At 35.4% G+C, this 24,805-nt stretch overlaps 2 protein-coding genes across 3 annotated transcripts; one reads left to right on the forward strand and one right to left on the reverse strand.

Moving 5' to 3' along the window:
• Window positions 1–986: 986 nt before the first annotated feature.
• Window positions 987–13,051, reverse strand: LOC110682135 (ATP-dependent DNA helicase 2 subunit KU70-like). 2 transcript variants are annotated; one of them, XM_021858382.1, is made up of 19 exons: window positions 12,635–13,051; window positions 12,460–12,532; window positions 11,335–11,451; window positions 10,291–10,405; window positions 8,652–8,757; window positions 8,447–8,564; window positions 8,280–8,363; window positions 8,140–8,198; window positions 7,774–7,907; window positions 7,633–7,676; window positions 6,515–6,591; window positions 6,190–6,337; window positions 4,713–4,774; window positions 4,256–4,316; window positions 3,408–3,500; window positions 3,186–3,306; window positions 2,493–2,595; window positions 1,613–1,784; window positions 987–1,466 (listed from the first exon to the last, which is right to left on the reverse strand). In XM_021858382.1, exons 1-19 carry the CDS (start codon window positions 12,664–12,666, stop codon window positions 1,353–1,355), a joined length of 1,833 nt encoding a protein of 610 aa, XP_021714074.1. In that variant the 5' UTR covers window positions 12,667–13,051; the 3' UTR covers window positions 987–1,352. The 2 variants fall into 2 exon arrangements, with proteins under 2 accessions (XP_021714074.1, XP_021714073.1); XM_021858381.1 differs by having other exon boundaries at window positions 12,460–12,537.
• Window positions 13,052–14,892: 1,841 nt separating this feature from the next.
• Window positions 14,893–23,558, forward strand: LOC110682136 (trafficking protein particle complex subunit 11-like). Its single transcript, XM_021858383.1, has 9 exons — window positions 14,893–15,519; window positions 16,551–16,612; window positions 16,838–16,952; window positions 17,036–17,159; window positions 17,742–17,822; window positions 18,293–18,634; window positions 19,477–19,646; window positions 19,743–20,569; window positions 21,130–23,558. Exons 1-9 carry the CDS (start codon window positions 15,179–15,181, stop codon window positions 22,611–22,613), a joined length of 3,546 nt encoding a protein of 1,181 aa, XP_021714075.1. The 5' UTR covers window positions 14,893–15,178; the 3' UTR covers window positions 22,614–23,558.
• Window positions 23,559–24,805: the final 1,247 nt, after the last annotated feature.

The raw sequence follows: 24,805 nt of genomic DNA on the forward strand, positions 1-24,805 counted from the left end.
AACTATCCCTAGTATATTCATCTACTACCTCCAATTTTTTTTAATTGCAACTTTAGAATATTTTATATCTCACAAATAATAATCCAAAATTGCCAAAAAAAAAAAATCGAAGATAGTAATATAATTTCAAATGTCAACTAATGTTGAACAAAATTAGCTAGTTTTGCCGGCCAATTTGTCGCTTAATATGCTTCAAGATAAATTGCGGGTACAATTGATCTCGTCTTCCGAACCGGTAAAAACAGTACGAAATAAATACCTGATCTTAATCATTCAATATAATTTTAAAGCCCTGAACATTTGAAAGATACTCTTGTCACTAATCTCACCACCAATATCCTGTACCAAAATTTTGAGCCGACGAGAAAATAGAATCAAAATCTTCTGTCTACTTTTGAGTACCATATGTAGGACATTTTATACAGATACATCAAACCTACTTTATCAATAAATAATTTGTATTTTTGGGTTCGATAATCCTTTTATCTCCATACCTTCCTCAACAATCAGACAAAACATATTTATAGTCAAAAAACACCCAAAAAGAGATACCAAGACAGAAAATGATGCTGCCATTGTTAAGTTTATTTAACGGGATTTAACAGACAAAGATTGATAACTGATCAACAGAGAGATTCTTAGAAGATTTCAAAAGAATTAAAGAGTGGAAAAAAAGAGAACCTTTTGAAGAATCTTCAGGAAAGTGTCAGATGAAGTTACAGAAAAAATAAGATAAGAATAAAAACAATTTAGCAGCATAATATGCACTCCCCAGGTTACACTTACCTAAGACACAACCTAACTAGTTAAAAATAAAAAGAGATGATGCTGCCTTTACTATCTGCTATTCGTCTGTCTGCCATACAAGGCAGTGCATCACTGCATCTCGTGCAGTAATTAAAGGCATATAGCACCATACGGGACTCTGCATCTCATGCAGTAATTGAAGGCACATAGCGACCTCACGAATATACAACTAAATAAGTTCAGATTTTGCAAAGTTCTTTTGGGTGTATATGAACACAAACAAAATCAGAGCGGCAGAAAATACAACGATGAATACATAGTAACAACTAACAAGAAACAACTGAGACCAATATTAAGCAGATTGTTTATCCTGTACAACATCAAACCATCGACATCTTTGGCATCTAATCATTCAAGAATAACACCAAAATGTTCAAAAAATAGAGTTGAAAAGGATGGCATACATCATTATACCTCTACAAGCATGGTAAGAGCCCAAGAGGCAGTGATGTTGGTGTTGTGAAAATTTGCCCTCTGTCTACAGACATTTGTACAGTCAAAATCCTAGCTAATTTCTCCCCAGAATATATCTGTGAATGCCAGATTCATTTTTTCATGTGAGTCAAGATCCTGCTAATGAGAGCTTCCTTCTTTCCAGTAACAGGAAGTTTGTGGGCTGTGAGGTAAAATCTAAGTTCTGGCACTGTTAAATCTTTCAGCTGCCACACAGAAAACAGAAGCAAGCAGGAAATCGAGAGTAAGAGACGAAAAAAATGGGAATAAAAAAGAAGCAAAGATCATCTAAGAAAGTGTATATATGGCAGAGCATTATGATGAACAAGAGGATTTCAAATTAAGATCAAACCTTTCCATTATCAGCAAGATCATCCCAGTCATAATTAGCAGACTCTTGTACTGCCTTTTCAGCGATAGCTTTCCGTTTTTTGGAAGCTTCAGAAACAATACTCTCTCCTTCATCATACTTATCTCCGTAGACAGACAACTTAAATTCTTCTATTGCATTAACAACACCAGGCCTGTTGTGGATATAACACAGCAGATTCAGGTTATGAAGCACAAATGAAAAACAAATAATTAAGGCTCTGTGGCCTCAGTCCACTTCTATTTGAGAATAACAAAAAAAAAAAAGGTTAGATCTTTGTAGATAATACTCCTTCCATTTCATATTGATGTTCCTAGAAAAATTGAAAAGTTGATGCAATGTATAAAAAACATTTTAGTAGGAATGTCTCGGTTTATGAGGAGAATGCACCCTACCGGAGTTGAGCGGTTGAGCCTCGCACTGGTCAACCCGGCCTGGGCACAAGGGCAAGGCCCCTTGGGAGTGGGGGGGGGGGGGAGTAAGGGAATCCCCACCCCCAAGTTGCCTCTAGTGGGGATTGATCCCACTATCTCATGGTTATGAGCCAATATGTTGACCATGCATGAATACTGACTGATGCGTAAGAAAAAACATACTCATAGTGGAATGACTAAAGTCTTGCGTAGTTTTCAAATATTAACTTCTCATGAGTTTTAAAAATAAGTAATAATTAATGCTCAATAATATGCATTAAAAATGGTGTTAAAGCAAGCAGGAACAGCAAAGTAGAGTAGGAAACAGGAGGGGTACAATATTTTTTTAAATGATTAAATCCAGCAAGCCTGGCAATTAGGTTTGAAGAGCCGGTGAAGAAATCAAGTTAGTTGCATAAGCTAGAAACCAAATTAGTTTAGCACATTACCTGGCCATGCCCTCTTCATCAGGAAGGGTATCGTCCTTAATTTCTGGTATTTCATCTTCTTCCAGAGCCAAGGCCTGTAATACTGCGTAGTGCTTCTGCAAGGCTGAGAAAATAAACCTCATATTTTGACAGCCTTTTACTAGAAGCTAGAGCGACAAAAAAATTAAAATGGAAGGATAAATGTGATAGCCAACATATGGCAAAATCGTAGTATGGATATTCCCAGCAGCATACACAATTTTTGCAACAAAATTTGGTTAGTGCGAAGAGATGATGATTTTAGATGAAATAGCTAAAAGTTGTGATGCAACACAAATCTATAGAATAACTAAGAAACATCAAACTCTATGAACAATAATACAATGTAAACTAAGACAATATAGCCAACTGTATATCCTCTAACAAACCAAATCAATCACTGCCATAAACTAAACCAAGTGATCAAGTGTTTCTTCTCGTTCACATGGTTGAATAAATTGAGCCAATTTCTGTGTAACCTATAACATGGGGATATCACCTGCATTCACCCCTAAGTTTATGCAGTTTAAAGCTAATAAATATTAAAAACAGCATTGGTATTCTTTGTAACTATTATCTATTGCTTGAGCAGTTGAGCCCTAACTCCCAAGTGACCAGAATGTGCATCAAATAAGAACACGGTTATATAGTGGGCACCGTTTGAATAGTAATTACCGGGATTAGGAAACTGGCATACTGCAAAATCTTTTAAATTTACACGGTTCATAAGGACTGCAGCCTTCTGAATATCTTCATTCAATGCACGAGGGGTCGTAAAAGTGACATCCATATGAAGCTGCAAAAGATTGAAGAACATTTCCCAAAGATCAATTAAGCAGAAAATTGAGAAAAACTGGCTTATATACCTACAAATTAATCTACAAAATTATTCCTTGCCTCTTCAGGGTTTCGTATATCATCACAATATGGTAGGTAAATCATATGCATTCCAGGAGGCTCAACCTGACCACGTGCAGTAATTACTTCATCCTGCTTTCAGCAAGAAAACAAAATCAAACCAGCACTGAGTTTGTTTCATGGCATGCGAAAATGATAGAGACCATAGAGGGGATGCGTGGTTTTTTTTTTTTTTTTTTTTTTTTTTTTAGGGAGGGGAGTGTAAATGAATGCTAAAAGAGGATAGAAATTGAAAATCCAGATAGACATAAATTTAAGTTGTATAATCCAGCATTTCACAAATAATTTAATACAGCGTAAACTAGTTAGGTTCATAGTTAACTTCTGTAACTTTGGTCTGGAATTCTGGATGATGTGCTCTGAAGAGAATATGAAACTTTTATTGGTACCAGAAAATGAAGCTAAATAATTTGTATATTACTCTATACACTGATGATATGATATCTGCCTTTATGACTCCACTCTCTTATTCTCCATTTGTTTAGAAGTATAAATGCATAACGTACAACGATTTTACACTGAAATGAACCAACCAGACTCCACTATATATATTTCAGAAATGAGCAAATCCAAAAATAAATAAATTTATAAAGGTTCATTTTAGCTCAGAAAACCCTCTACCCTGCTTATTTGAGCAGAACCATAAAAGGGTCAGATCCTGTTAAAGCTGGTAACAAGGAATTTCCTCCTGATGTAATAGTGTCTTAGAACTAGGGTTTTATTCTCATACCTTGGGAATTAAGAAAAATATCACTTCAGATAACCATATATATCTGGAATCTAACTTTAAAAAGAAATTTGAAACAATACAAATGAATAAAACTTACTTGAGCAATAAGCGCAACCAACTGAGGATGTGTTGAACTGCCAAAGTATGCAACTGCAAAGCTGCATCATGAAGACTAAAGACTGAAAAGCTATAACAAGCCAGAAAGCTACAGAAGCAACATTGATACTTATTATATTTGACTTTAACAAACATTTGCTTTTGGAAAATGCACTCTCTGCATGTCTTTCACAAATATCTATACTAGTCTTATCTATATAAAACTTACAAAGGAACTTCATATACCTAGCAACTAGTTAGCTGCATTACTTCTGGAAAACATGTGTAAAAAGCAAAACCTGGCAATTCTACAGATGACAGGTCACCAAAATGTGTATTTGTCACTAGCCTTAATCTCATAATCGACAAGTTGTGTCAAATCTACCTCAGTCGAGGTGGTCATGCATGGCAAATTACTACAAGTTGATTGCACAAAGATCAAAGATTAGGCTACTGACCGTCTAAGCCGCAACATAGATCTATGCAACGCGATGAAGATCTTAGTGCTGCCAATTGTATCCTACAAAGCATACACATAATTCATGATGTTTTCTCAAAGAATTTTGAGAAACAAGAATTTGAAAAAGACCAACAAAAACTAAATAGATGAGAGTAACAGAATGCAATGAACTGATGTTAGGGAAGAGAGGCAATTTAGGAGTATCATAATAAAGTTTTTAGTAGCTTGAAGGAGAAGTTAGTTAGTTTGTTATGGAAATGCTCTATATATAAAGCTAAATAGACAGAGATAATCATGCAAAATATTGTCGAATGCTTTGGGTTAGCTTTAGAAGGCTAAATTAGGAGAGAATACACCTCTCGAAAGTGGAATTCTCATACAAAAGTGCTGTGATTCAGTTTATTAATTAAAATTCACCATCTTCTTCCTATTTTCTGCCATTTATGAAGCTCAAGCTATGATAATCCATATTCCATAGCACAAGGCCCTCCTTTTCTTTTTATGTTCATCATTTTGCCATGATGTGTATGAAGACCTCACAAACATAATTCTGAGATTGAGATGTATAACGCCCAACCATCAGGATCTTGCATAACAAATTGAAGGGAAAGAGAATAGCTATTGTCTGATACTGCACAATATATTCAAAAAAGGATAAGAATAACCTTGAACCAGACACCAGTTTTTCCACAGCTGAAAGTCAGATATTGCAGTACATATTAAGCACCACTTAAAGCCAGAGAGCAAAGAGATACGTCCAAGATTTGACCACTTGTTAATTTGGGCTTACAGACATAGTCCCAACTGCCAAATGATCTTTCTACTCTATTTTTTCTGTCCAATGCTCGATTGCCTAACAATTATGTCTCCTTTGCTACATTCTACTTCCAAAATTATTAGTTGCTACCCAAAACTAGGCCTGCTCAACAATTCCTTCCTCCTACATTTTGTACACCCTGCGCAGGGGGTGGGGGGGTGGGGGTGGGTTGACCAAAATGACAAGACTGGTTAAGTCTGATCTGGTCTCTAAAGGAAAATTAAAGCTTTACCAATTATCTACTATCTTAGGAGATTCCCAAATGAAACTCAAATTTTATAAACCCAAGTCCTCCTACACAGACCCAAAGGTAAGTTAAGAGACTCAATGACACAACTTGCCAAGAAAAAAAAGCAAGAGTAAAAGAATATCATTACATCCCAAGTTAATCTTAAGCCTTGAAGCTAGCTCAAATTTTTTTATAGAAGTCGAAACAAGACCAGACTTCTCTATGCAAGAGATTAATATTGGCCTGGTGCTCTATATTGGCTCTGTATTTTCCTGCATGCATTGTTTTGATGTATATGTTCATATGTTATAGTGTAGAATTTTAATATTGTTGTTTTCAAATGAAGTTTGTGGATGAGTAGGATTGTATGATTAAATGTGCAGCCGTGAAGACCGATGATCAACATATACTGCAAGTATACCAAGTTACCTCATCAGTTGGAAACAGAAACGTTGACGGCTTCAGATTATGATGATCCTTCAAGCAACTCAATGGCTTGAATCCAAGAAGGCAAAGTTGTGTTAAAGAGACTCTTTTAATCTGTGATATCTCCTCCCTGGAAAACTTTATTTCTTGACTGCAGGGCACATTTATTCAAAACATTTAATCAATATAGTACAAATTATAAGAATCTGAAAAACAAAATTTACTAAACTACAGCATTGCTTTTATATTAGTTGTATAAAGGACCAGGCAAAAACTAATAATAGGTACATGTTTTGGACCATTTAATCAAAAATCAGTACAGACTTACTCCCTATAAGCTTGAAACTGCTTGGGAGCTTCTTGCATAAGTGCACCAGTATCGGCACAAATTAAGGACCTTTCAGTCTGCACAAAGTCAATTTACAAAATAGTAAACACTACGGATTCCTGTGACAAGGATTTAAAACCCCCTATATTTTTCCAAGATCAATACAGCAGTTTACATACTTCAACTGTTTAAAGTTTATATGAAGATGGCATTTGGACGTCCTAACAGGCTAACAACAACATTTATTTGAGCAAATTTTGAACTTAAAAAAGACCCAAGAAAAAGAAGAGAAGAAGACTATTACAGTAATAAACTTCTGAAGATAAAGAAGTCCCAACTTCCTTCAAAATTGGACCTAAACTTCAAAGTGAAATGACTCCAAAATTAATGTTTTCTTTTACTCGCATGTTTCCTCACATTAGTCACCTTAATTTGGCAATCATATGCTCAGTTAACCGAGGTAGTCAAACCACTGAATCATACAATACAAAAAGCAACTTAAATCTCTAGTTGACATAAAAATAAAAATAAAAATAAAAATAAAAACATTAGCTTATTATAACTTGAACATTATCAAACATCCCAAATTTTTCAATCCTATCTTTCACCGGAGAGACTGATTTATAGATAAGAAAGGGCCCATACACATATCTTCTCAGTTTTCACTTTCATGCTGGCTGAGGCTTTTAAGTTGCAGACTTCACGTCTAAGATAGTTAGAATTTCTTGTGATTTTTCATTTCATCATAAGACATTTTGCCTTCTTGCTTGTATTCGGTCCACTACAGCTAATATATACTCTTTTGCTTATTTAACACAATAACACCAACCTCCTCCTCCCCCCACCCCCCCACCCCCTCCCCCAACAGGGTCCACCCCTCCCCACCCCCTCAAAATATAAAAGTGTTGAAAGATAGCGATGCTATAAAACATTTATGCTGATAGGCATTCTATTATTCTACCTTAATCCTATATTCCTATCTTACAACGAAGCTCATGAATTCCATGAGTTGTAGACCATTGCATGTAATACAACAACTAACAGCTAAAAAATAAATGTAGAATTTTAAACATGCTAAAAGCCAAGAAAATATATAGTTATAGGATAGCAAATACAACCTTGAGAGGAAGATTGGTCGTAGAATCCAGCCAAGTAATATTTCCTAGAAAACCAAGCAAGGTATCATATTAGGGGATAACAAACAGGTTGAGATAAAAGTTTGGAGAACAATTAAAATTTAAAAATTAGGATGAAAAAACCTGGAACAGTAGGACGAAGTAGAGCATATGCACTCATTTGTATAGATACACCACTCGCAATTGAAAGTGTATATGTTCTATATCTACGTTTCTTGAATATACGCTTTCTCAGCTGGTCCTTCATGTCTTGCAATCTGTATTTCATAAATACATGAGAATTACGCCATCTGTGTTATGATATACAGAAAACTAATCTCACAATCTCAGCAAATTATTTATAAGTATACATGAGGGGAACAAACCTTCCTTACATAATTTCATCAAAGGTAACACACACACAGGAGGGGGAAGCTTTATTGCAATAATATGCCCATAGATCATGCAAAGAATGTGTAAGAAAACCAGGAAAAAGTTTTGATCTCAAACCTCTCTATAGATGAGGGAATGAATTCAGCTAGAGCATCACCCTCCAATCCAAGCATGACCTAAGCCGGCAATGGTTTTCAGGTATTTATATGAACCAAAGAAGCTAATGGAGAACAATGTAAGGGAAGACATTCACATACAGCATAGAAAAAGGACATGTTGAAATCTCTATCAGGAGTACTCAGGGGAAGAAGTTCAATTGAGATACCAAGATCTTGTGCATCCTGAAAATATGCAAAACAGTATTAAATTACAGGGACATCTCAGCCCCGCATAAGAGTTGCTCAATAGATCCTGAGGATTTTACTTTAGCTCGTTGCAAAGTAGTCCTTGTCATGTCTAGCTTTGTTACTCGGTTCAAAGTCCCAAATGGATCATCCTCATTTGTGAACAGAAGCATACGTTTTTCAGCTGTCTTTGTAGATCTGAAGAGAACCCCTTCAGTCATATTTTCAATTCAAGAGATACAGGTTGAGCAAAATGACAACAAACTGTTCAGAAGATGATATTACCCTTTGCGTAGAAGCGCTTGAGCAACCCAAAGGGCATTGTAGAGGGAGTTCTCTCGTGATCCAGACACAATGCCATACTGGCTTCCTATGTTTTTCATGAAGGACTCTGAATGAACAAAAAAAACCAAGTGAGGCAAACATGCTGATCATATTCATATAGGCCCCCAACTATTTAATTGCAAATTTGCAATACATTCATAAACAAAAGCAATGTCACTCTACATTTATCCATCCCACATATTTCATTTCCCCCGCTTCCTACATCTCTAGATCCCTCTATGTGCACCTTTATACTTTCTTCCATAGGCTATCTAAGAACAAAGTAAAGGCACTGTTACTGAAAGATGCTTGATAATCAAATAACATATATTATCCAAGTGATAAGTTAACTTTGACATGTGGATATGCCTAAAACACAAAGAAATTAGTAACTAATCCTTAAATGAACCAAAATCATATACTTTCTCTATTTATATTTGATTATCCTATTTGGAATCTTTATAGTTTTAAAAGAGATTCAAATGCTTACGGAATCTAATACTTCATACGTAGTATATATACATATATATATACTCATGTGGAATCTTCGTAAATTTGTCTCGATTTTTAGTTTCCAAATATGTAACTTACTATTTTTTTTGTAATACATAGCTTGAGATATTTTAATTACAATATTGCACTAGAAAATGTGCAAAAAGCAAATAGGGCAAACAAAAAGATATAGGAGTAAGACTAGACAATGCCTAAACTTATTTTCATTTTATTCTCAGCAAAAGTGTCCCAAGCACGTCAAATCATTCTTAAGCATGAAGTGTTGTCCAGAGTATTTAGACGCACAAATCTTATTCCCCTGGATGATTGTAGTCAAGAGGGCATGGCTTATCTTTAATTTCTCATCCATTTCTCTAGGGAAATAACCTTCCATCTTCAAGTTGCCAGAGAAATACTTTTCCTTCTATGTTTAATACGGAAAGAAGAACTGACACATAAGAGTTGACAGGGAACAAAACCAGCAGGACAAAATATCCCACAAGCCCCTAGATAAACTTAGATCAATGCTCAAATTGAATAAATAGCTTCCACTTCTAGTGACGAAGCAACAAGCCTCCAAAGTCCTAACTGATAGCACACGCAGTACCAAAACAATTCATTCCAACAGGCTTGACAATACTACCAGACTACCACTACGGAGAAGCATCAAAGAGAGCAAAAAAAAAAAGAATAGTTTTAAACTTTTAGCATTAAGTAATTCTAAGCATTATATCCCCAGAAACATGAAAACAGAATATCTAAGATAAAATCACTTTCAAACTAAGAACCCTTCACAAACCGTCCAATATATCAGGCACACTAAATACTTGAAATGATAGGGAAGGTCACACTAGAAGACCCGAGTTAGACAATAGACAGCATGAAATAAGTTTCTTCAGACATAGGACAATGAGTTTGACAATTGCAACATGAACCTATAATAGCTGATTATCTTCTCATACTTTTCGTCTTTTTGTAACTTGAGAAAAAGTGGAGAACATTTTATAAATGAAAAACCATAAGATTATTAGAACTATGGCGTGGCAAATCGAATAAAAAAATTAGTGGTTTCAAAAAATAAAAAATAAAAAAAAAATAGTGGCTTTACCCTCAATTTGATCAAATTCTTTTATTAGCCTGGCTGTTGGCCTGCCAAGACCATCTTCACCAGCAACAGTAAATACAAAAACACCATTTATATCCTGCAAATTCTTCTTTTCTCGCTGCAAATGATGAATCGAAATTAAAAAAAAAAAAAAAATTCATGATATAAAAGCATAGTTCATATTGAAGCACATAGAACTCATTCAATTCTTGCTACTTGCGATGACCTAGAAAATCCACTGAACCACAAACTACTTGGCACATTAAGATCACACTCAACAATGACCACAAAACGCATAGTATATAATTGAAAAGACTGGAGTAAACAGAAATCACAGACGAATCACTAGCAAGCTACATCAATTTTGATATGATTCACATAGAGTTATAACTGGAAAAGACATATCAATTCACTGTAAAAATTCCTTTTACAAAGATTGACGGATTTTAGAACACGATGCAGGGCATAATAAACAACAAAACAAAAAACCAAAAAAAAAACAAAAAAAAAAAACAAAAAAATCCAAAATGGCCTTAATGCACACATAGAAATTTAAAATAACCTTTCTCTAAAATCTCCTATTACAGACCCTAACTCTTTTGCTCCTTGCAAGAGTTGCAGGTTGAGGGTTACAAGGCAACAGGCTAGCAGTATAATCTTATCTCTGACAAATTGAAGGATTGCAGGGGTCAATATCAGTCACATTTTTTATTTCAATGAGCAACCAACTACAGCATATAGAGGTGCAAGTCACGATCTGTTTTGAAAAGTTAAGCTAGTTAGCAACATGTCACAAGAATGTACAGATGCAAGACATTTAAACTTCAATTGACTAATCACTCATGTGAGATAGACAAGCTGTGCCAAATGCATCAGCTACATTCAGGACAATATCCAGTGAAGCATGAAAATGAATGCGCGAACTATCGGGAAAAAACACTGCAATAGTTTAAATTATATAGTAACAATATTTCCAACGATATAACTCATGGTAGAACTATGGGTCAATACTCAACAGATTTAACCAAACATTGGAGAATGCCTTACAGTGTTGTAAAAACAAATTGCGATCTCATCATAGGAACTATTAATAATACGAATCTTCAAGGACTCGGAGATACAGCTGATAGCCATTTGAAAATGAGACTGGTCTTTTTTATCTTCCTGCGAGGAAAATAAAAAAACAAAGGTTATGTCGACAAAAATGAAATAAGTCAGTCATAGATGTGTGGTCAACTTAGACTATCACAATTCTCACACTCTGTAGATAGATAAAGTCATGGTACACACTAGTTCAAAACATTTCCATGCATCCTAATCTTCTTCCCTTCTTATTTAGATGATAGACATTTTCATAGCCCAAAATTTAAAAATTACTCTTTCAATTTTAAGCCATCAAAAAGCAATTACTTCTCAAGATACGACCCCCCCCCCCTCGCCCAAGCTTTTGTAGACTATGTTGATATGTCCAAGATAATAGGCCTTTTTCCATATCTAGGTAGTTATATTACATACGGCTCCCTTTGTCTCAGAAAGATGTTCCAGTATAACTTCATACGCACATCCTATGCTCTTAAAATTCTTCATTTCACCTCGAGGGCCCATGTTGGACCCTTCATTTTAGTTCAAAATCATGGAAAAAGTTTCACAAAAAAGGCAAGCCGGACACTTGGACCCATACCCATGTTGGACATGGGCACCCAAGTCCAAGTAACATAGACATGTCTTTGAGCATCAATAATTCAATTTAATAAATTTTATGTAATAAAAAATTCAAGACGAAACTAACAAGACCCCCATGTGATTAACTTTTTCTTAAATAAATGGGTATTGAGTACTGCTCCAATAACCAAGGTTCTGGATCCTTAGTTGATAGAACTTTTAACAAGAACGTCTTTCTAGATGGGAGTATAAAACTTGATCCGTAGCACCACCTCCGTTTCTAAAAGTTCGAATCATTTACTATACCAACGGAGGGAGTATATATAAATCAGTAAGGTATTTCAAGCAAATATAACTTCCAATGAAAATTCGAGAAAATTAGGCAAACAACACATGCACTAACATATAAATATGATAAATGAGCTTAATTCTCTTTTTATATTCAACAAATTGCCTACCATAAGTAATTACAGATTTACAGTAATACTACAATAATGAAGGAAAACTTACAGCAGGACAAGAAGTGTCGAACATTTTGGGAGAAGCGTCGACAACGTAAACCACATACTCTTTGCTTGATTCTCTGTCCTACAAACTCAGAACCCAATTAACACAAATATTGATAAAATTTTGTAAAAATGAAAAAAAAAAAAAAAAAAAAAAAAAAAAAGAGTAGAGCAAATACAAGAAGAGAATTTGCGTGGAGATCGTCTTCATCGTCGGCGAAAACTTCGTCAGGGTCTAAATCCAATGTTGACATTGATTCAGCTTGCTTGTCAACTCTTTAACTTAAAAATTCACAAAATAATTTTTGGAGGGTTTTTGTGTTGTTTTTTTGGGAAGAAAAAGAGAGTTCTTCGGGAGTGGAGAAGGCGGGGGGTTTTGTTTTTGTTTTTATTTTTATTTTTTTGAAATTATATGGAGCTGAGTGCACGACCATGACGCCCAAGACAAAGAATTGGAACACCCAAAGTGTACACGAGAAGATTGGTCACAAATTTTTACGGAGTTCCTCCGTTTCTTTTTAGTTACGTTTTTTTTTAGTCATGTTTGTCAATGCATAAATTAAATCATTAATATCTTTAATTATCGATAAGAAAAATTATACGGAGTAAAAAGTTGATAATATGAAAATATACATTGTAATAAATGACCAATATCTCACCTGACTATATTTTTCCTTGCATATAAATCACAAAATATGGTCAAAAGAAGGTGTGTGAATAGTGGTAAAGTCAAAACGTGTTGACTAATAAAAAAACGAAGGTAGTATTTACTTTTTTTTTCAATTGTTAAAAGGCAAGTCGTGCAAGAGGTTATAGAATTTGTTTTACTACCATCTCTACCCATGTCAACCACCATTTGATCATCAACTTGTACCAGTCACAAGCATATCACTATACACACAAACCCCTTAACCATGTGCTCATATGCTTCTCATTTCTATTTATACCTCTTTCCATTGTTAATAATGTTAGTTAATTAATGATTAGTATTCCACAATAATCTTGACGAGGTTGATGGACTAATGATGATCACCTTCAATAATTTAGGTTTCTAGTTTGAAAAACTGGTAGCTCCTTGATTATTCTATATTTTAAAGGAAATAAAATTCACCTTTGAAAAACTTGTTCAAAGGAAACACTATGAGTCTTAAGTGAACTCATAAAATAATGGTAACATGGAATGTCAAAGTGTGGTGGTAAGCCACCATGAAACTTAGAATCATCACCTCATTTTTTCGATGAAAGCTCGTAACTTAAAGACTTTTTAAAAATTGACATAACCTTGAAACTTCGTTTTTTTTTTTTTGAGGAGAAACCATATAAATAGCATAAATTAAACAAGCCAAACGACACTTACAGAAATCAAGTAAACACTACAAAGAACAGAGCTCACATCAGAAACATATTTTTCTCCTAATCTACTAACTTCTCCACCGAAAAACAGGTTGTAAACCATTGATGACGTCCTTGAATCTTTCCAAAATACAGCAATCTCACAAATTCGTGCAGCATTAAAGGATAGAGTTGACAATCCCTGACCCGACCCGAACCTGACCCAGAGTCAATGAGAGAAACCTGAACCCGAATAACCTGAATTCGACCCGATTTGGCCAAAATTTCATATTTTGTAATAATATTAAGTTTTACACTATTTTTAATTGTTTCTTAACATAACCCGAAAATTGACCCGAACCCGACCCACTGACCCGAATTGCCACCCCTACATAAAGAGAGACTCACAAACTTTCATAAAGAGAGACTCACTTTTTGACCAATAAACTATGAAAAAACTACATAAACTATAGACTAAATAGGGGATTTGGGGCTTACCATGAATATTTTCATCCATGGCAGCCCCAATTGATCTGATTTTTGGGTTTTTTTTTTGGATTTTTGTGGGGGTTGCCACTAGAGAGATTAAAGCTAAGTACTCCGTAGTTTATTTGAAAATCCATAGATAGTTTAAGCTAATTTTTGGTGAATTAGATGGACTTCCTAAAAAACCATGAGGATTGTAGTTAAAACTTGCAACTTTGTATTGTTAATATTTGTTATTATCACATTTTTGATGGTTACAATTGACCTCGAAAAACTGTTCTTCCATAGAGATTATAAAACTACGTTTGTTTATTGATGATTAAATTATTATTACGGATTATTATCCATTGATAAATCTAAGAATATCACAATTCCCATCAATTTATCAAACCTCATTTGTTTGTAAAAAAAAAAGTCATGCTTGTGTTGGAAATTATTAACACTTTTATCTTGCTATGATTTTTTTTTTTTTTTACTTGATATGGTTCTTTTATCACGCTTGTCGATGCACAAGTTTAACCATTAATAACTTTAATACTCTATAAGTAAAAATTATATATTGTGATATTACTTATTTAGATGATTTTAACAAGATCATAGGTGAATATGTTTTTCTTTACCAAAAAAGAACGGAGGAAGTACTTATTATATTATCGTGTCGAATCAACTTTGACTAGATCTCCACCCCCTCACCGTGAGAGTTCATTCCCTTAGCCCCATTTCCCAACTTCTGGACCATCATCGATCACCATTCACCTTCACTTTCAGGCAATCAAACTCGGGTCAAATACACCACACCCCATTTCTACACTTTGTCTCTCCTCTGTTCATCCAAAATCGATGATAGATCCAATCCCACTTCTCTAAATCACATTCAAACCCCAATTCACCTCAATTCAACAACAATGGAGGAATACCCAGAAGAGCTACGAACACCCCCAGTTCCATTGATAACCTTGGTGGGTTTCCCGGAGCTCCACCCCACAATCTCCGCCCACCTCAACGCCGAGAAACCGCCGATCAATACCCTAGCATTGCCGGATTTCGACAAGATCTCCGTCTTCGCTAAACCCATCGATTCCGCCGATTCTTCATCGTCGCCGCCTGCCGGCATTCTCAAGCGAGATTGGTTGCTTAAGCATCGCACTAAGATCCCCTCTGTTGCTGTCGCTTTATTCTCTTCTGATCATGTTTCTGGTGACCCTTCTCAGTGGCTTCAGCTCTCTACTCTTCTTGATCATCTCAAGTAATTTCCCTCTTTCTCTCTCCTTTTTGACAATTTTTTGATGAAGCCCTAATTTAATTTGTGAAATGCTTGAGTTTATAGCTGGGATTTGAATATATGATGACTAGTAATGCTAATTCAATTGCAATTTGTGTTATTGTTTGCTGAATGTTGATGGGTTGGAATTGCAATTTAATCGTATTAACTGGTATTTCATAGTTTCATGCTATTCAATGTTTCAATGCAATGCTATGACCCTTTTTTGCCCTACATTATATTTTTGTGCAGTAGTTTAATAAGTATTAAATCATACCACTATGTAGTTTGCTTAGACGGGTATAGTTCGGATTGTTAGGCTGGGCAAGTCATGGTAATTCCACTTTTATGTACTTTTTAAATGTAGCGTTCGACCTACAAACCTTCTAGCTAAATCAAGGATCCACAGGTGTAACTTAAAATCTTGTTGGTGGCTTTGAGCATAATTTGATCTGGTAGATGCTAGCTATTGCAGCGTGCTTGATTATGACCTAGCGTTTCACTCTAGTGACTCTGATATTAGAAAACATTTTTGAGAGAGGATTGAGATATACGAACTGGAAGCATAGTTGGATGTGTTGTGTAAAAATATAGTTCCGTGGTTGCTATTTCCTTTTGTTTTAATTATTAATTCTAGAAAAATTGCTTAGGTAATCTCTAGTTCGCCCAAATTATATGATCTAAGAGTTTCTTTCTATCAAGATTTTTTTTTTCTCTGCTGGAAAGAGAGGCAGAGGAGGAAAAGTTAAAAGGTGAAAGTGAAATGGGATATGTAAGTTAGGAAGAATGCAATATCAATCTCATTGGTTACTCCTGGATTTCACCGTGTCTGTTTCTTATGATTTCCTCACTTGAATGTTCCACGTGTATCTTATTAATATTTCATATTTCAATCCTTCTTTTCCTGTCAGTTCTTTCAGTAGTTTGGATGCGTTAATAAGAGTAATTTAATGGTTAAGGACATAATAATTTTTATAGTGTCTTTTTCCTCACTTTGGATTTATTATCGTTGGCAGAACAGTTATTCGTACAAGGAATACCAAACTGGTTGTGGTGGTGGTGCAAACATCTCCTGAAGGTAAATGCTTGCTGTTGAGGGGTAGATCTTGAATCTTCAGTAGTTGATTTTATACTATGATTGTCTTGAACTAAATGAGCAACAATTGCTGTGCCTCAAACTTATGCCCATAGGAACCATCATGACATGCGTTGGAGTCCATGTGACGGAATTGTTATGAATAATGGAACTGTATCTTGAGCCGTGGAATATCTTATGAATTATTATTAACTTGCTATTAAACAGATGATATGAATGAAGATCGTATGGCTGCCTTGCGCAAACGCGTGGAATTGGATTCCAAGTACATTGTCAACTTTTCTATGAGAGATTCATCTGAAGTGAAGCAGTCCCTTAACAGGCATGATAGTCTTCTTGTTTCTTTATCTTGCGCATCTTTTTTCATCTTGTGTGTATTCCTTTCCTCATATACTTCTTTTGCAGGCTAGGAAGCGTGTTGGCCGACTTAATACACATATATTACCGGGAGGAAGGAAGACGTGTAAAAACACGGGTTGAAAAGAGAAATTTCAACTCTTCAGAATTGCATATCCGCTGTTGCTTCAAGGTAGATCACTCATCTTTACTTTACTAATGAAAGAGATGAATACGCTTTTTAGCTGTATTATGTTATATGAAATGGATTTTAAATGATCACTACATCACAAGTTTCCTCTTTTATCTAGCTTTTACTGCTGCTTTAGTTTGTTGGTAACTACCGTGTGAATGTAAACCTTCTTCAGAAAGTGTCAGACGAAGTTAAGACACTACAACCCTGAACAGATTCACTTGGCTCTGTACATTTTTCCCTGGGTAATTCCATTTGAGGATAAGGGAAGTTAGGCTCTTTAAATTTTGCCCAAATTCCATTTAAAGAATTTTTTATTTATTTATATATTTTTTTTCCAACATGGAATTGATTGCCTTCCTATAATACATTTGTATCCTTTTCAATTAATACCTTATACCTATCAAACGATCTAAATACAGAGTGATAATTACCAATTTTAATTCATATTAATATGCTGTTTATGGCACCAAAATATTCTGCTAAAGGCAGAGAGTCACTGTCAAATACATCATCGATCAATCTTTGAATTTTAAGAGTTAAAACAATTTCTATCTAGTTATCGTGTCATTAATTTTGCAGGTTGCTGTATATGCAGAGTTTCGTAGAGATTGGGTTGAAGCACTAAAGTTTTATGAGGATGCATATCATGCATTGAGAGAGGTATTGATACATATACTCCCTCTCATAGAAGATCCTGTCATATATGTTAAGTTCAATTGCAACTAGTTGCCCTTGAGTAATAAATTGAATTAGGACAACCATTTTACTGTGATAATCAATTGATTGATTTTCACAGCCCTTGTACAGCTTTATTGAAGCTTAGGCTGTAGTAGGTGCAAATGTAACTTCTCTACCAGATATGGCATATCATTTTTGTTACCTTTTTCCCAGAAGAGAATTGCCTATTATGGATCCTCTGACCAATAGGTCAAAGTCATCTTACTTCTCTATCTCATGCAGTGATCCTTGCAAAAAAAGCTTTACTACACACTTTGATGGTATAATTGAACATATAAATTCCTAAGCAATGTTCTGCATGCACTTTTGTTTTGTATACTATTTTTTCAAGTTGAAATGTTGAATACTGATGTACCTTTTCTTTCAAATTGACACTTGGTTTTAATATACAGATGGTTGGGACATCTACCAGGCTGCCTGCTATACAACGCTTAGTAGAGATTAAAACACTTGCAGAACAACTGCATTTCAAGATATCAACTTTGTTACTGCATGGTGGTAAACTTGTAGAAGCAATTTTATGGTTCCGTCAGCACTGTACCTCTTACAAGAAGCTTGTTGGAACAGCAGAAGCTACTTTTCTTCACTGGGAATGGCTAAGTAGACAGTTTTTGGTCTTTGCCGAACTACTAGAAACTAGTTCCAAAAACCTTCCAGCCCTTCCAGCCCAAGTTTCAGGTGTCAAAGACAAGGCTCTGACTGAGTGGGAACTTCAACCAGCTTATTACTATCAGGTGATTAACTATATAATTTTGTTGAAAGCGGGTGAGGACTTAAATTATATTATGAAGTCATGCCACTAAACAGTGTATCAACTCTAATTGAACAATGCTACTATTTCTGTTTGGGGGTGCTCTGTACTGCAGAGGACATCAAAATTCCCAACAGCCCACGTGAGCACCTTCTTATTGTTGCATAGAACCTATGAGACCAGGAAGCTTGTGTTTTTCATTCACAAATCCATCTTTGTTTATGCTGCTAACTCTCAGTTTGACCCTTTGCTTCATTTTGGTAAGGAATAAGGCCATTAGGCTTGCATATTGTAGGTGTCTGTCATAAACTTTACCATATCATGACGATGTGGATCTTTATTCAAGGTCTTGTTGATGTTTCATCATTAGAAGACTGGACAAGTAATGAAGTTACTTAAACTCATTAGTGAAAGAGCCATCAATATAGCCATATGCACCTGCATGTTGTTGAGCAGCATTACTTATGTCCTTGGAGGTGTCTATTTCATTATTCTTTCTTCTTGAGAAATACCTTGATGCTTTCCCTTTTGTTCTCTTCTTTTGCTTTTCTTTCTGGTACATGAGCTTGTATCAGGTCTCCTTCTACCACCTGTTGATCACATCCTGTTATGGCATTGCCTCTTGCAGCGAATACATTTGTAATATTTCAATGACATGAGTAGATTCTTAATGGACAATAATGGTGAGAAGAAATTTGTACTCTATATCCTGCTGAATGTGCCGATCCTAGCATGTTGTGCACATCTTCAAATAGGTTTCTAATGAGGATTTGAAGTTTTGTAGTTGATTTTTTAGTTGTTCTAATATTTGTTACTTCTTGGCAGCTGGCATCTCGTTACTTGATGGAGAAGAGATCTTGCTTGGAACTTGCTCTTTCCATGTGGGAGATTTTTGGTGAAAGTAATAATCCTGCTGAATCAGTTATACCTTCTGCTTATGTTGGGCAGTTTGCACGATTACTAGAGCAAGGTCATGAGGAAGTGGCTTTGCAACCGTAAGTTTCAATTGCTGCTGACACAGTCTTCAGTATTTAGCTATAGTCTATTATACTAATGTTGAATCTCCTTTTTCATTGTTTCTGCCTCTGCAGTCTGACGGATGAGGAGTTCATTCGCTATTCAATTGCAGAAGGAAAGAGATTCCAGGATTCTTTTGAAATCATTGCTCTTATGAAAAAGTCCTATGAAGTTTACACTGGCTTAAAATTTCCAAGGATGGCATCATATTGCAGTTTCCACATTGCTAAAGAATATTATTCTCTCGGTGAGATAAAAAATGCAAAACAATATTTTGATTCTGCTGTAAAATTATATAGGCATGAAAGCTGGACAACGCTGCTTTGGGAAATTTTGGGTTATTTGCGTGAGTGTGCTAGTCAAGATGGTTCTTTAAAAGAGTTTCTTGAGTATTCACTTGAGATGGCTGCATTGCCGATTACATCTGGAGATTCTACTTATAAAGAATGTGGCCCAGCTGGTCCTCCAAGTTTACAACAGAGGGAGATCATTCACAAGGAGATTTTGGGCCTTGTTACTGGAGAATCCGAGTTTGCATTGAAAGGTGCTGATCAGAATCTTAGGGTAACTAACGATTCTCCTCTTCACATTGAAATTGATCTTGTCAGCCCCTTAAGAGTTGTTCTACTTGCTTCGGTTGCATTTCATGAACAAGTAGTCAAGCCAGGCATGCCTACACAATTTACGTTGTCTCTCCTATCACAACTGCCTCTCCCTTTTGAGATTGATGCAATAGATGTCCAATTCAATCAGTCAGAATGTAATTTTGTCATCCAGAACTCTCAAAAAACTTCGTCACCTGCTAATTTTACCAATCAAGCAGGTTATCGAGTAGAGACTGCTCCAGCTTTGGCACTTTCTACTAATAAATGGCTAAGGTTGACCTACGATGTTAAATCTGGTAAGTATTTTAGCATATTTGCTTGTAATTCAATTCAGATGTTACTTTGTGTTTGTGTAATCTGTCTAAAACCTTGTCTTGATTCCAAAACGGGGAAAAAAAGGACAACAGTGATATAAAAAATGTATAAAACTCTGGGAGGTAAAGGAAAGACGAGTCAGTGTAACACTTGATTCTGTGTTATTGGAAAATTGACAGTGGCACATGATGTTCACTGTGTCTTATTAATGGTTCTTGAAGTGTTGCAAGGCAGAGGAGATATTGCAGTTTGCTAATTTAATACAAAGTATTTTGTATATGAAGTAATCAAACGGTGAATGAATTAAACTCCCAGATTTTATTCGCATTCACTTTCCATGTGGATTCTACTTGGAAAATTATCACTGTCCAAAAGTGTTGTAGTGTATCCTTATTAGAAGTTGTACATGCTTCATCTTCAGACGAGGTTAAAGAATTCAGTTCATTTACAATCTTTGTCAGGTTTTGCACATAATTTACTGTGTCCATAATTGGCTTAATAATATTGTTTCCCTTGACTATGGCCTCTTTTTTTTTTACAGATCGAAGTGGAAAGCTTGATTGCATATCGATAATTGTAAGAATTGGATCCCACTTCACAATCTGTTGTAGGGCTGAAAGTCCTGCCTCCATGGATGATCTACCACTTTGGAAGTTCGAGGAGTGTTTAGAGAGTTTCCCAACCAAGGATCCTGCTCAGGCGTTTTCTGGTCAAAAGGCGATTCAAGTAGAAGAACCTGATGCTCAAGTTGATCTGAGTGTGGATGCTGACGGTCCTGCATTGATTGGTGAAAACTTCATAGTTCCAGTTACTATATCCTCGAAGGGCCATTCTGTTTACTCTGGTGAATTGAAAATAAACCTTGTAGACACCAGAGGGGGTGGACTGGTGAGTCCAAGAGAATTTGAGCCACATTCAACTGAAAGTCATCATGTTGAGCTCCTTGGAGTTTCTGGACCAGGTGATGAAAATTCTCTTACAACCTCTGACAACATCAGAAATATTCAGCACTCATTTGGATTGATATCCGTTCCATTTCTGAACGGCGGAGAATCTTGGTCCTGTAAATTAGAAATAAAATGGCACAGGCCAAAGCCGATTATGTTGTATGTTTCCTTAAGCTATTCGTCTCAGGGTCATGATGTTAATATGCAAAAAATTCATGTTCATAAGAGCTTGCAGATTGAAGGGCAGACTCCTGTTTTGATTAGCCATCATATGAGACTGCCATTTCGGCGTGATGCACTACTGCTTTCTAGAGTTAAGCCCGCTGCTGATGCTGAGAAGATGCCATGTTTGCCACTGAATGAAACAAGTATACTTGTTGTCAGTGCTAAAAATTGCACTGAGGTGCCATTAAGGGTGTTGTCGATGACTATTGAAAAAGATGATAATTCCTTGGAAAACTCTTGTACTGTACATCCAGCCAGTAACCAACACACGGATGCTGCACCACTCAATATTGTTGTGCCAGGTGAGGAATATAAGAAAGTCTTTTCTGTCATCCCTGTGGCTAATACCCCAAGGACGAGAATTGGTACAGTGTGCCTCAAATGGATGAGAGATACAGGGCCACTAAACCAAGGAGTTTCTGGGGTTTTGACCAAACATAAACTTCCTGATGCGAATGTGGAACAATCTCCACTGATAGTGAGCTTGAAATGTCCACCTCATGGTGTCCTTGGAGATCCTTTCACCTACTTCATCATAGTGCAGAATCAGACAGAGTTACTTCAGGAGATAAAGTATTCATTGCTGGATTCACAAAGCTTTGTTTCATCTGGGTCTCACAATGATACAATCTTTGTCTTGCCTAAGTCAGAGCATATTTTAAGTTACAAGCTTGTTCCACTGGCCTCTGGTGCGCTACAGCTTCCCAGAGTTACTGTGACTTCCTCAAGATACTCAGCTACTTTCCAACCTTCAGTTGCCGCCTCTACTATCTTTGTGTTCCCTGTAAAGCCTCAGTTTGAGATGAAAACTATGGAATATAGTGCTGAACCTATGATGCTTGCCGCTGAATAGATTTAGTGTCATCATATAAGTTATACTTTTTACTTGGGATCCATGATTGCACAAGTACACCATTTTTTCACCTTTTGACATGATGGGTCTTTGAGGTCGAATAATCTGAAGATGGCTGTTGGCCTGTTGTAAGAATCATTTCAGTCTACATATCAACACTCTGAAGATAGATTCTAATGTGCCACTCTGACCTTGTTCTTCATGTCAATTTGTTGCTTATGGTGTTGCTAATGAGTGTTTGAAAGTTGGTATTTCCTTGGCTGACTTGTGAAAATAGTACAAGAAACCATCATCCCAAAAAGGTGCAGAACGAACCTTCATTCTTTGAAACTGACAGTATATGCTTAACTTTTCGGAAGGCTTGGTAAGACTTCATGCTGTTATGATGCTTGATTCATGAATTGAATTGCCAAGAGGTTGTTTTTTCAGAATTTTCAGAAGGATCTGCCCTAATACATTACGCACAGTTTAGCATGCCTCAATTACCCTAGATACTGTGAAGTAGCCAAAAGTGATGCCAATTGGCACTGGTACTGGCACATTGAGAATCATTGATTGCACGTCTCAGAACCGAAAAGTGTTTCTTGAACTTGGATTGTACTTGGTTACATTTCAACAGTGAATTTTTGTATCATCTGCTTATATCACATTATCATCGAGGAAATGATCGAGGACTGGGGCATTTAGTTGCTTGCTCTTGTGTCTGAGCTCGATTTTACTGGTGGTTTCTTGTTATAATTTAATGTTCTTTACTGATAATAACACTTCTTTGTATAGAATGATATTTGATTTGTAGGATATTAGTGGTCCCCCGTGCTAGGGGGTTATCAAAATTTTCATATCTCGTTGGCAAATGACAAACACACCATCGTTGTTATCATATTTGTTATTTATTCGATTTATTAAACCTATTTCTACTATTAATGCAATATTATCTCATGTGCACTTAGGCCTTATGTTTTTCAACTTATTATCGGTTCAGTTTAACTCAATTTATCACATTTTAAGCTCTTTTTTTTTATATTTTTTTTATAAACTAATGGTTACTCATACGGAAAGGGATCATGTGACAAGATGATTTGAAAGTAATATAGTTCTAATCAGGTTTGATAAAATAAAAATCTCAATAACTATGTTTTTTGAATCTCAATATCTACATTTTTGTATATTATCAAGAAAGTAACAAACAATTTATCATTTCGTTCTGATAACGTTACTAACCTCATTTGTAATACAACCTACAAATTAGAATCACAATACTTGTTTGGAATAATAAGGACATTTTTATATGAGTTATTCCTCCAAAAGGAACCATAAAAATATAGACCTACTTTTAGTTGTACATACTAAAGACTTGAGAGTTGAACTTGAAAATTTTTCAATATGCTTTAATTTTTTTTAAAATAAATATTATCATAAAACCACCCATGCACAATCGAACTTAGAAACCCCAATTGTATAATTACAATACGAGTTATTTTCATTTTTTTTTTCTTTGTAATATCAAATCCTCGGTCTATTAATCATCTCTTATGCACTATAATGGACTATAAGGTCTATACTCTATAACAATATGTATCTTGAAAATAAAAGAAAAGAAGATCAATGCAAATTAGAGTAGAGTATATTCCGTATTATAGTTTTCCTTCGCAAGAGAGAGTGAGAGACCCACCAAATCACAAAATCTTTTCACCAAAACAGTAAATTAATAAAAAAAAATAATTTTGTACACTGTTTATCCTCGAAAATCGAAATGATAGCATCAAGATTTTTTTGGTATAGCAAATCTTTAGGAAAAAAAAAAAAAAATCCCACATTCCCTAGTTTGGCTCACAATTACCCCAACCACTAAATTTTGCAGAGTACAGTAATACGGAGTATTTTTTCTTCTTTTTATTCCTCTATATTCTCACAATTTTCAAACCCAAAAAAAAACCGTCTTCTTCTTGGGTACTCGTAAAGGTATACATACTTCTTCTCAAGTCTTTTCAACATTTTTTTTTTGTACTTCAAAGTATATTTTTTTTTTTTTTGTATTTATTTGAGTTTTTTTTTTTTTTTTTAGTCATTTATTGTTTCAAAAAAAGTTCTTGATCTTCAAGAAACTATGTACTCGTACTTTAAAGTAGTAGTATAGAGTGAAAAATGTAAAGATCTTGATTATGATGTATGGCCTACACGTCAAATTTGCA

Source organism: Chenopodium quinoa, unplaced genomic scaffold, assembly GCF_001683475.1.
Source record: "Chenopodium quinoa cultivar QQ74 unplaced genomic scaffold, ASM168347v1, whole genome shotgun sequence".
NCBI classification, from domain to species: Eukaryota; Viridiplantae; Streptophyta; class Magnoliopsida; order Caryophyllales; family Amaranthaceae; genus Chenopodium; species Chenopodium quinoa.

Coding starts and splice junctions, on each gene's coding strand:
- LOC110682136 (XM_021858383.1), top strand. CDS start 15,179: ATGGAGGAATACCCAGAAGAGCTACGAACACCCCCAGTTCCATTGATA. Junction 16,953..17,035: donor GTGAAGCAGTCCCTTAACAG/GCATGATAGTCT, acceptor CTTCTTTTGCAG/GCTAGGAAGCGTGTTGGCCG. Junction 17,823..18,292: donor CATATCATGCATTGAGAGAG/GTATTGATACAT, acceptor TTTAATATACAG/ATGGTTGGGACATCTACCAG.
- LOC110682135 (XM_021858381.1), bottom strand. CDS start 12,709: ATGTCAACATTGGATTTAGACCCTGACGAAGTTTTCGCCGACGATGAA. Junction 12,538..12,634: donor TCCACGCAAATTCTCTTCTT/GTATTTGCTCTA, acceptor CTGAGTTTGTAG/GACAGAGAATCAAGCAAAGA. Junction 4,317..4,712: donor TCTATGTTGCGGCTTAGACG/GTCAGTAGCCTA, acceptor TTCATGATGCAG/CTTTGCAGTTGCATACTTTG.